The sequence below is a fragment of the Diadema setosum genome, chromosome 12 (assembly GCF_964275005.1).
Source record: "Diadema setosum chromosome 12, eeDiaSeto1, whole genome shotgun sequence".
Lineage (NCBI taxonomy): Eukaryota > Metazoa > Echinodermata > Echinoidea > Diadematoida > Diadematidae > Diadema > Diadema setosum.
In genome coordinates this window covers 3,554,446-3,567,812 of record NC_092696.1, presented here as the reverse complement: position 1 = coordinate 3,567,812, position 13,367 = coordinate 3,554,446, and the positions used below count along the sequence as shown (strand labels likewise).

Below are 13,367 nucleotides of genomic sequence, written 5' to 3'. Positions count from 1 at the left end.
CCGCGCAGACCACAGGATGTCCAAAAGCACCTAAAATCTGATCTAGGCGCGGCCACCTTCGGGCTGGGACCAAAATATTGGGGGCCACTTTTGATTTCGTATCTTCTTTCTGAAAACACATGATCAAATGTTCAACAAACTTAGGTAAATAGGTTTTATCACCAGTGTCATGAATATTATGGACATCATGCTTCCCTGGGCCCTGGAAGTCCTTAAAGGCTTCCAGATACGTCCCTAGAGGTTCCCAAATTCTTCCAATTTCCTTTCTCCCAAGTAAAAGTCTGCAAGAATGCATGGAAGGTGAACTTGAAAGAAAGTCTGTGAATGACAAGGTACCCTAATATGACAAGAACATCCTCTATACAAATTTCCAAACTCATGAAACTTTTGAAGACTAGCTCATGGATAATCATGATCCTGATGACGTGCCCCCCCCCCCCCCCTTGACAAAAAAAGAGAAAGAAATAGAAGTATTGCATCATAGACACAAGTATTATAAGCATTTAACATGATGGCAAAATACCTATAATGATACATGTATACAATCATGCAATCATGAAATAAGTTTAACGATTCCTACCACTTGAGACTTTAATGTTTGTGTACCTATCGAGAACACCTTGGAAGCTAAGTTGAGATTAAAGTTAAATAGAATCTGTTCCATTTGATACTACTCACAGTTGTTTAGTATTCTGAGGTTTTATCTCCAGAAAATATGAGTAATACAATACTTTTAATCAATGCACGAATATGAAGCTAGGTGTAAGGATAATCATTGAGGTTGTAAATGGTATTATATCAATTTTTGCCCTTGAAATCTTGGATGTAGACATTACAGTACAATAACGTTCTGCAGTTTGTATTCGTATATACAGTTGAACCTCTCTTATCCGGCCTCCCTTTATCCAGATCTCGCCGTGATTTTTTTTTTTTAATAATTGCGGGAGGAAAGGGGGATTCCCAACTCCTTGAGAACTCCTACACAAACACACATGAATTACATATTACTTCCAACATTAACATACACCTCTATTTTGGGGTCTGTTACTGAGTGTAACAATGAAAAGGTTGCAGTATACACATTACTACATGTGGTACTACAATGGGCTACATCAGTACATGTGTATGTATATGTACATGTATAAAGCATTGAGTCTCCCGTATCCGGCCAAATCCCTTATCCGGATGAGCCCCGGTCCCGACTTGTCCGGATACGAGAGGTTCAGCTGTATCTGAAAGTATATTCGCGGTAATAATTTGAATTTATTTATGTATAAATAAATTCATTTTTTTTTTTAGTAACTTAAAGCTAATTATTCTCTGAGTGGAACATATTCTATATCAGTGATTCTCAGCAGTAGAATTAAGACCTCGGACAACAAGGGGCCATTTACAAATGAAATATACGGAGATCCGGGCTTGCACTTGCATACGGCGGCCATTTTGCATGTAATTATATGCAAATATATGCAAAAACTATATGTTGGGATGCTTGGAAGTTACTAAAGATATCATAATTGTATTCCTTGACCTAAAAACCATAGATTTAGACATCAGAATTTACTTTCTGCAGGTTCTATGTCCCGAGATATAGGCATAAATAGGTTGTATGGCGGCCATTTTGAATTTATGCAAATTAGACAGTGATCCACCACTCTAATTTTAGGGAACTTTTAATATGCTATTTTAGTAGCTATTCCAGGTCAAATGCAAGTAGAATCATTTTTGTTGCAATTAGTTGGGGGTCATTTCATATTTTGACTGGACTATATTGGCGTAGGTTTGATTTGATTTGTTTAATCTTTTGAATGTTTTTGTTATCAAGTATACATTTTGGAATAGATACACAAGTGGAGGTACATGACATGACCATTATTTACGTTATTTGCTTTCATTGTGCAATATTTAACCCTGATTATATATATATTTTTTTTCTTAGTATTTGTTTATTATTTTTATTTATTATTTTTTCCCATTTTTTTTTTTTTTTTTTTTTTGGGGGGGGGGTGTATTTTTCTTTTTTTATGTATCAGGGGCCGCGGAACGTTTTTCAGTTGGGGGGGGGGGGGCGGGGCAGAAGAGGTGGGGGTGTATGAAGGTCAACCCCCCCCCCCCCCCGGATAATGATCTTGTGATTTTTGTAGATGGTGCCATTTGATGTATCTTTTTGCGTCTTTTATTGACTTGAACCCCCCCCCCCCTGCATATAGGTGCACCGGCGTAGCCTTGATAATGATCTTGTGATTTTTTGAGTTGTGGTTACTATGCGAGGGAGCGAAGCAACCAAGCCCGGGCGAGAGGAGGGTACGGGGGGGGGGGGGTGTGGGAGGGGGTGTTCCTCCTCCCACGGTGAAAACTTTAAATTTCATTTTGATGTTGTAAATAATGTAATTTTATGCATTTTTCCGTCTTTTATCGACTTGAAACGGGCCTACTTACGAAGGTAGCAGGATGTTTGATGTGCAAATTCAACAATTTGCCTATAAAGTGTAGCATCTAAATAAATTTCTTGAATTAATTCATAGTTACAATTCATTTCATGAACGTTTTCTGTTAAGAAATCAAACAGAAAGGGATACTGATGAGAGTGGATATACAAAAGGGATATTTCTCCTTCCACACGAAGGTGATTTTACATTTTCAGACCTGAAATTCAGCAATCTGGTGCAAACTTTTGGTGAAGTACTTGGCCTTTTTTTCTAGCCCCCCCCCCCCACTCCCATTTTTTTTAAAAAAAGAAGAAAAATATGGAAATAAATTTGACTTTTTTTCAGGAAAGAGTTGATAGCAAAATCACGGCATTTAGCTCCTATTCCGCGTGTGCGTCATGTGTGTGTATGTACAAAGTCTAATGAGGTAGAGGGGGAGGGTGTGCGAGGGGGATGCCCCCTCCCACTTGACGGAGCTTTTGCGTTTTTTAAAATCAAGATAAAGATGAAGCACACTTTTGTGAAAAAATCGGGTAGTGTGATTCCCCCCCCCCCGATTTTCCCTTTCTTCCTTTTTCTTTCTTTTTTTTTTCACGATCCAAAAAGTGTGTGTGTGTGGGGGGGGGGGGGGGGGCGCAGCCCGCCCCCTCCGGCTTCCGCGGTCCCTGTGTATCTTCGTTTTTTCTACATTATACTTCAATGTTCTCACACCCACATAATGGCTGCGATTCAGCCTGCTGGCTGCTATGGATGTTGTCCAATAAAGTTATATATATATTTTTTTTTTCATCGTCATCTATGTACATGTGTATAGATTCCAATCCTAAGACACAAGATCAAACCGTTGAAAACAATTTACAGACAAACTTTAGTTGACTTCTCCTTCTTCTTCTTCTCTTGGTTAAGTCTGCCTCTTTTAATAAGATGAAGATTCTTGCAGACTGTGTTATTTACATTATAATACCGTTTATTTAAAGATATTTACAAGCACATATTATGGAGAACAAAGACAGACTAGCCACTGTGATGAACCTTTAGCCGGTTAGGGAATGCTCCTACAGATGGCGCTGCAGCGGTTTTCAAGGACAGGAAATTCCAGCTCCTTACTGTTATCGGAAAGAACGAATGGCGATGCGATTCAGTTTTCGAGTGGGTGGAGGGTGAGCACAGCCAGTGGTTCTAGTATAGGAGAATAAGTTTTTTTTTTTTTTTTTTTCTGTTTATTCCATGTCCGTATAGTCTATCTCCATAAACTAATAATGTGATCTTATACAATAGTACGAACGAACTTAAGTAATATTATATGGGTCTAGTGTGGTCGTACGTAAACGATGAGATACCAGTTAATCATGGCGGTAACAGAGGTATGAGAGACGGAGAGAGGGAGAGAGAGAGACAAAAATAAAAGTGGTTTCCAGAAAAAAAAAAAACAAAAAAAAAAAAAAAAACGAAGATGTGAAATTTCGTCGTGTCAACTTCCGAGAAGGCAAAAGACCAGGTGACAGATCTCGTTCTTTTTTATTGTATTCGGTTCAGAGTAAAACATTCATTTCAACTGAAGTACCCTTACCAAGGGTTTACAGATGAAGAAGACTAGTTACTAATAACCTCAGTTCTGTCACAATGTTGTCGATCTGCTAGAAATAGAAATAAAAATCCTTTTATCTTTTAAGAAAATCATGAATTGCATAAACAGTTTTCACGTACGGTCTTCTATGACGATATCAGCAAAGGACGAAGATTACATACCTGACAGGATGATGCTAAAGCACTGGCTGTTGAGAGGAAACCATCAGGCAAGAAGGGGCACGACAGCTCGAACTTCCGTAGACCTGGCAAAGTACACACCCATCGGGCCAAGTCACCTCCTACTGAGGACTGATGTTTTAAATCATCTTGCTCTGTGCTGAGAGACAACTTCAGATCTTGAATCTGTGGGAAAAAACGAGAAAAAATAACAACAATCAAAATAGAGTTAAATTAGCGAGAATGCATGACGAAAAAGAGTACATGATACGAATAACGCTGGAATGTGCCTTACACAAGTACGTGCATGCATTTCGAGGGACAAACGTTAGATCCAATAAAATTATTCACAGATTAAGGTTGAAGAGAAGGAAATGTGCTCTATGTCCCATTCCTAGTATGCTTGCAAATTATTCACAAGGAGCGTAATGAAAAAAAAAAAGAAAGGCCAACGCATTTTGAAGTGACTGGAAATTTACAACTGCTTTCATTTGTAATTGTTATCTGTTATCGATATGATAACCAGTGAAATCATGGATTATATCCTGATTAAGCAAGTGATCAGTTACTGAGTTGAAAACAGTAAGATGTATTTTGTACTAAGTGTCGAAACAAAGTCATCTCACCCGGTGATTTAAATAAACGTTTGTCATTCACTCTGCTTGTCTACGTTTGTGCTCAGATTTTGATCAAATACTAAAATCATTCAAAGATATCATGGCACATTAATACTAACAGGGCAGGACCTACTTAGACTTCGATTTCCACCTTTAAATGTCAAACAAGTGTGTACGGAAGGATTCTCAAAAAAAGAAAGAAAATAGATGCTCATCATATTGGCAATGAAGGGAGAAAAAGGCCAAACCACACAGTCCATTTTTCTTTGTTCATATTCAACACACAGTTCGCAGTGACAAACCATGTCTTGAATATGAAGAGAGGAAAATGAATAGGGTTAGCCTTTGTGGTAGTGACCAAATTATCGACGACATGGCCATGTTAGAGGGGTATGGACCTTTTTGATACACAATATGAATATATATATTTACATTGTATGTGTGTTGTTCATTATTTCTATTATCATTGATCTCATTATTAGTATTATTATTATCATTACTAATATTATTATTGTCATTACTACCACTATTATTATTATTATTATTATTCTTATCATTATTATTGATATTACTATTAGTATTATTTTTGATGTACAGGATAATTATTATGTATGCACATCAGCAAAAGAATACTAGCTCTATGTATTAGGATATAATACTAGTACCTCTGCTTTACATAATTGTGTCATGATGCTCTCAAACGTTTTATCACCTAGCTGTGTGACTTGGCACTGGACTGCACTAAACCTATACCCTACTCACTTGTATTCGACTCAGGTTCTTGTTGTACTGTATACGGAGAACATTATGAAGAGTTTGTTTGCAAAAACCGATAAGTCCATATTTGCCAAATGGAGATATTTGCGATTAAAGGTCAAGAAAAATAAAGAGAATAATAAGAAAAATTTTGCTTCTTTTGACCATAACTTCAAAAATATACCTTTATATTTAGTGACCAATATATCATTTAAAAGGTATTATTTTGTACTTTATGACAGAGATCGTACTTCAAAATCTTCAAAAATGGACTTATCGGTTTTTGCAAACAAACCGTTCATATGCTACATGTTTAAATCAAACAATGTTAAAACGTTTATTGTGCACACCCGGTTTGATATACGGGGTTGTATATAAATTGGGTCGAGATCATATTTTGTCTATCGGAGACCTCGTCTACAGAATCGGTAGTCAATATAAAAACATTAAATCGTAATGGAATGAGGTTGATTTACAACGGAGCGCATTGAGATACTTAACAAGTTCACGTGCGCTGTACAAGATCAATTTGCACAGGCATATGTATTAAGTTCCCTGAAAATACTTGGAAGCATAACCGAGATATGAGAAAAGAGTGAAATTTTGGCTTTTCGGTTGACCTTTGGACTTTCCACCTCATAATTTTCCCTAAATAATTCTTATGGTGTAATACGTGTTTATTCAAGGTTTGAAGACAACACATTTGGCTATGGCATAGCTTTGAGAAAATCGTGACATTTTGAGCATTAAGACTTGACCTTTGACCTTTCTTCTTTGATATTTTACATTGAGAATTGGCACCCAATAAATAGTAGATAGGCACAACTTCGTCCAGTCATACATACATATGCCTGATTTCATTAGTATATCTCAAACGGTTCTCAAGTTGTGCTGTCCAAACACAATGTTACGGACGGACAACCCGAAATCAGATCACCTATAGCTTTGTGAAATTTCGTCGTCTCAACTTCCGAGAAGGCAAAAGACCAGGTGACACATCTCGTTCTTTTTTATTGTATTCGGTTCAGAGTAAAACATTCATTTCAACTGAAGTACCCTTACCAAGGGTTTACAGATGAAGAAGACTAGTTACTAATAACCTCAGTTCTGTCACAATGTTGTCGATCTGCTAGAAATAGAAATAAAAATCCTTTTATCTTTTAAGAAAATCATGAATTGCATAAACAGTTTTCACGTACGGTCTTCTATGACGATATCAGCAAAGGACGAAGATTACATACCTGACAGAATGATGCTAAAGCACTGGCTGTTGAGAGGAAACCATCGGGCAAGAAGAGGCACGACAGCTCGAGCTTCCGTAGACCTGGCATAGTACACACCCATCGAGCCAAGTCACCTCCTCCTGAGGACTGATGTTTTATATCCTCTTGCTGTTTGCTTAGATGCAACTCCAGATCTTGCATCTGTGGGAAAAAAACGAGAGAAAATAACAACAACCAAAATAGAGTTGAATTAGCAAGAATGCAAGACGGGAAATAGTACATGATACGAATAACGCTGGAATATACCTTACACAAGTACGTGCACGCATTTCAAGGGACAAACATTAGATCCAATATTATTATTCATGGATGAAGGTTTGAAGAGAAGGAAATGAAGAAAATGTACTCTCTGTCCCATTCCTGGATACCAGTACAGGTAAAAGTATGCTTGTACATTATTCACAAGGAGCGTAATGAAAAAAAAAAAATAAATAGAAGGCCAACGCCTTTTGAAGTGACTGGAAATTTACATTTGCTTTCATTTGTCATTGTTACCTGTTATCGATATGATGACCAGTGAAATCATGGATTACTAGTATATCCTGATTAAGCAAGTGATCAGTTACTGGGTTGAAAACAGTAAGATGTATTTTGTACTAAGTGTCGAAACAAAGTCAGCTCACCCGGTGATTTAAATAAACGTTTGTCATTCACTCATTATCATTATCATTATTATTACTGATAATACTACTAATATTATTTTGATGCACAGGATATGTATGTACTCCAGCAAAAGAATACTTGCTAAATGTATCAGGACAAAATACTAGTACCTCTGCTTTACATTATGGTGTCATGATGCTCACAATATATTATCACCTAGCTGTGTGACTTGGCACTGCACTGCACTAAACCTACACCCTGCTCACTAACTTGTATTCGACTCAGGTTCTTGTTATAATGTATACGGAGAACATAATATTACATGTTTATATCAAACAATGTTAACGTTTATTGTGCACACCCGGTTTGATATACGGGGTTGTAGATAAATTGGGTCGAGATCATATTTTGTCTATAGGAGACCTCGTCTACTGAATCGGTAGTCAATATAAAAACATTAAATCGTAACGGAATGAGGTTGATTTACAACGGAGCGCATTGAGATACTTAACAAGTTCACGTGCGCTTCACAAAATCAATTTGCACATGCATATGTATTAAGTTCCCTAAAAATACTTATAAGCATAACCGAGATATTGAGAAAAGAGTGAAATTTAGCTTTTCGATTGACCTTTGGACTTTCCACCTCATAATTTTCTCTAGATAATATAATTGTGTAATACATTGTGTAATAATGGTGTAATACATGTTTATTCAAGGTTTGAAGACAACGCATTTGGCTCTTGCATAGATATGAGGAAATAGTGACATTGAGCATTGGCACCCAATAAATAGTATTTTAGATAGGCACAACTTCGTCCTGTCATGTATGCCTAATTTCATTAGTATATCTCAAACGGTTCTCAAGTTATGCTGTCCAAACACAATATTACGGACGGACGGACAACCCGAAAACATTATGCCTCCGGCCGCGGCTACAGTTTTTGATGAAAGGACTGAAAAAAAAAGTCTTGAATGGGAAGTATGTATATGGGATGTAACATAAATACATGAGAACATGCAGTGCTTATGAAAAGAATGGAGCATGTATTTTAGGAACTTTTGCATTCCAAGCCACAGATGTCAAGTGATTTTTTTTTTTTTTTTTTTTTTACTAAGGTTTGATGAAAACAACATCTCCTCTCTGTCGTAATCCAGGATACCATTTTAGCAAAGAGAGCAGAAGAAGGGTATAATTCACGAGGAGTGTATCACTAACTTTATGGTTTAATGCATTTAAAGCGTTTAATTAAACTAATGATTATTCAAAATAATTGCGTTAATGGAAAAGAGGGACCTACGTAAAAAAAAAAAAAAAAAAGCTTCTATAAATGAGGGCCACTCAGTACATCAGGGGCGTCACCAGCTTTTTTTTTTCCAAGGGGGGTGCGTTTTGACTGTAATGTAACGAAATTTTTTGAACAGACATTTTGAATATATGAAGCTCTCAATCCCTGTTACTGTTTTTTTTTTTTTTTTTTTTTTTTTCTTGTTTTTTTTTTTTTTTTTTTTTTTTTTTTTTAGGGAAACCAAGCGGGGAAAGGACACCGGCGTAGCTGGAATTCCATCTTGGCGGGGGGGGGGGGGGGGGGGGCGTTACTATACGAGGAAGGGGGTATGAAAAGGATGTGAAAGTGCCTGTTGTCCACCCTCCCCCCTCCTCCCACGGTGAGAACTTTTTGCATTTTGATGTTTTAAATGTTGCAATTTGATACAAGCAGGTTTTTGTGTGTTTTATCGACGTGAAACAATCCTACTTGTTTAAGGTATCAGTACATTTTGAACTAATTTGTTATTGAACGATAATATGTGCCTATAAATGGTATAACTTAAATAAACTTCTCGAAATAATTCTTACACCGATGTCATGGACGCGACTAAACCGAGCAAGCGGAACGAGCAAGGGGGGGGGGGGGAGGAGGCTGTGGGAGGGGGTTGTTCCCCTATATACTAGGAAATGGATTATGGAATGACGGTGCACGTGTAACGACAGATTACTGGCAGTGATATCGGGAGAATGCCATGACGATTACATGCGAGTGAGCGCAGCGAGCGAGCTTTAAAATGTTGACATTTTACAGTCCAAAAACTGCCGTTTGTAGCCATATTTTTGGTTGTTTGTTTTTTTTGTTTTTGCTTTGAAAATTAGGGGGGGCACTGGGGGCAACTGCTGGCAATTACTGGCAATAACATCATGTGAATGGCATGAAGATGAAATGAAAGCGAGCTAAGAGAGTTAGCTTGAATTTTTTTTTACATTTTACAGTCCAAAAACTGCCTTTTGAAGCTATACTCAGTATATCTTTTTTGCTTTCGAAGTTAAGGGGGGGGGGCGCACCGGGCAGAACTGCTGGCAATTACTGGCAGCAAATTCAGGAGAATGGTATTACGATTAAATGCGAGCGGAGCGGAGCGAGCGAGCTTGAACATTTTGACATTTTACAGTCCAAAAACTGCCGTTCTTGGCCATATTCGCTTTGGAAATTAAGGGGGGGCGCACCGAGCGAAACTGCAAGCAATTACTGGCAGTAACATCAGGAGAACTGCATAAAGATTAAATGCTAGCGAGCTTGAAAATTTTGACATATGACAGTCCCCAAACTGCCTTTTGAAGCTACTCAGTATAATCTTTTTAGCTTTCGAAATAAGGGGGCGCACCGGACATAACTGCCGGCAATTACTGGCAGCAACTTCAGGAGAATGGTATTATGATTAAATGCGAGCGAGCGGAGCGAGTGAGCTTGAAAATGTTGACATTTTACAGTCCAAAAACTGCCGTTCTTTGCCATATGTATTCGCATCGGGCGCAACTGCAGACAATTAGTGACAGTAACATCAGGAGAACTGCATAAAGATTGAATGCGAGCGAGCTTGAAAATTTTGACATTTTACAGTCCAAAATCTGCCTTTTGAAGCTACTCAGTATATCTTTTTTTTAGCTTTCGAAATTAAGGGGGGGGGGGCGCACCGGGTAGAACTGCCGGCAATTATACTGGCAGTAACTTCAGGAGAATGGTATTATGAGCAGAGCGAGCGAAATTGAAAATTTTGACATTTTACAGTTCAAAAAAATGCCGTTCTTGGCCATATGTATTCGCTTTGGAAATTAAGGGGAGGGGTGCGCACCGGGCGGAACTGCTGGCAATTACATCAGATGAATTGCATAGCGACTAAATGCGAGCGAACAAAGAGAGCGAGCTTAAAATTTTTCATTTTACAGTCCAGAAACTGCCTTTCTTAGCCATATTTTTTCGCTTTGGAAATTAAAGAGGGGAGGGTATTGGAGAGCACAGGGCAACTGCTGGCAATTACTGGCAGCAAAATCAGGTGAATTGCATAACGATTCAATGCGAGCGAGCGAGCGAAGAGAGCGAGCTTGAAATTTTGACATTTTACAGTCCAAAAACTGCCGTTTGTAGTTATCATTTTTTTTCCCTGTGGATATTAAGGGGGAGGGGGGGGCGCACCGTGCGCAACTGCAGACAATTACTGGCAGTTATAAACATCAGGATAACTGCATAAAGATTAGATGCGAGTGAGCTTGAAAATTTTGACATGTGACAGTCCAAAAACTGCCGTTTGTAGTTATCATTTTTTTCCCTATGGATATTAAGGGGGAGGAGGGACGCACCGGGCGCAACTGCAGACAATTACTGGCAGTTATAAACATCAGGATAACTGCATAAAGATTAGATGCGAGTGAGCTTGAAAATTTTGACATGTGACAGTCCAAAAACTGCCTTTTGAAACTACTCAGTATATCTTTTTTAGCTTTCGAAATTAAGGGGGGTCACCGGGCAAAATTGCCGACAACTACTGGCAGCAACTTCAGGAGAATGCTATTACGATTAAATGCGAGTAAAATGTCCAAAAAAATTGACATTTTACAGTAAAAAAAAAACTGCCTTTGTCGCTATAATTTTTCGCTTTTCGCTGTCGAAATCAAGGAGGGGGGGGGGGGCGGTGCGCCCCTCCACCTGGATCCGCCACTGGTAGTCAAGGGTTTCGGTTTATGTTCGTGACTGGGGGAGGTATGACCAGCGAGGTGGCGTCGAAGTGACCTTTTATTCATTGAATAACAATGTTTAAGTTAGTTGTTGTAGTGCTCTCAAAATGCGACGTTCGAATTTAAATTTTACAGGGGTGCGAATTGTTTTTGCCCACGATTTTTTTTTTTTTTTTTTTTTTTTTTTTGTCGCTGGTGCAATATTAAAAAAAAAGAAATACATAAAAAAGAATAATTATTTAACGTCCGGCATTTCGGTCGCTCGCAGACCCTTTTTTTTTTTTTTTTTTTTTTTTCTTTTTTTAAGGGTCTGAAGGGGGTGCGTTCGCACCCAACGCACCCCCCCCCCCCTGGTGACACCCATGTACATTGAACTGATAGTGCAATTTGGATGGATAAATTTGTTTTAAGATCAACTTGTTGGGAATACGTTGCAGCATTTTGATCCTCGATTACATGACATTTGACTGCATGACATCAAAATTCCCCAGAAAATCATTGACAGGCTGGGGCCGTATTCTGAGAGCTAATTAAGTGTCTGATTAGCACTTAATTACCGAATTGGTATTCTGAGAGCATGATTAAGTAGGGGATTTATTAACTACCATAGCAACAAGTGTTTTGGCGGGAAGGACCTACGCGTTTGCGCGTATCAATGCGCGTGCACCTCTGAGAGGACTTAATCACAGAGTTAATTACGAATCGGTATTCTGAGGGTGTAATTAAGTATGAAAGTTAATGGAAAACTTAATGATACCAAAGAGTGTCATTAACTGCTCCGATATCACGCATTACATCGTGTTTTCTCTGCCACAACGATGCTTACCGTCTTTGGTAACCGAGGAGCGGTTGAATCTTGTTATCATGGTATCCATAGAATTCAGAGAAAAAAAGAAATATAGCCGATCTTCAATGAATTTTGTCATTTTATGTGAGCACAGAGGTTGAGATCTTCGCGTGCGTATGTGAGGGGTTGTAATCAAATACCGGAGTGTGCGCACGGAGCTCTTGGGTTGTAATTACAGGGGCGTGGAGGAACGCGCATTGAGGGCATATTAGCGCGTATAGTCATCATTTTGGCTTCTAACAACGCGTCTGATTGGATGGAATAACAATTAGATGGGAGGGACCTAAGATAATTACAGGGGACTTAATCATACCTTAATTACGTCCTCAGAATACCGATTTTGCCCATGATTAAGGGCCTATTAACTTCACGACTTAATCACGAAGATAATTACAGACTTAATTACGACCTCAGAATACCACCCCAGTATTCTAATTAAAGACCGATTCTGAGAGGCGGTTTGTGTATTATGGCGCCATTACTGCGGTGTTCACGCCTGCCCCCCCCCCCCCCCCCCGATGCATGTGCACGGAATAGTCGCAATGCATCCGCGCGCGTGTGCAGTGCTGTCTGCTCAGCTGTGTCTGCTGCCCAAAGAGGTTCTATATATGTAATAGAGCGCGCGCTCGCATACAGAAGCGGGCCCAATTGAACGACCCGCCGCCATTTTCAAAGAGGTCGACTGCCAGAAGACTGAACCCGGAAGTGCCTATAGTAATACACGTAAAGTACAGTTTCGAAGATGGGGTTGGGTTGGAAAAATCATTCTAATTTTAAGGAAAATCAATATTTGTCCATATGCCTCCGGATTTTATAAGAGAGATATATTCTCAACACAGTATACGTGTTTTGATGAAAAAAGGACTTGCTCTAATGTGCCAAATATGTGCCTTAAACATGAAGCCAAAATTGCCAAACAGGCATTCATGCATTCATACTACATAATAGATTGCAGAAAGGTACAGTGTATGCTCTTTGGTATGGGAGTACTGATTTCACATAATAAATGTCACTTAGAAACATCAGACACACATACAACACACACTCCCACACACATACAACACACATTCCCACACACAC

General features: G+C 38.8%; 1 protein-coding gene across 1 annotated transcript in view; it reads right to left on the bottom strand.

Moving 5' to 3' along the window:
• LOC140235700 (uncharacterized) overlaps positions 1-13,367 on the bottom strand; it is a 272,960-nt gene that overhangs the window by 25,793 nt on the left and 233,800 nt on the right. The window contains exons 9-10 of the mRNA XM_072315715.1: positions 6,790-6,972; positions 4,179-4,361 (exon numbers count right to left, since the gene is read on the bottom strand). Of these exons, the coding sequence (XP_072171816.1) occupies positions 4,179-4,361; positions 6,790-6,972 (366 nt within the window). The remainder of the gene's footprint in view (positions 1-4,178; positions 4,362-6,789; positions 6,973-13,367) is intronic.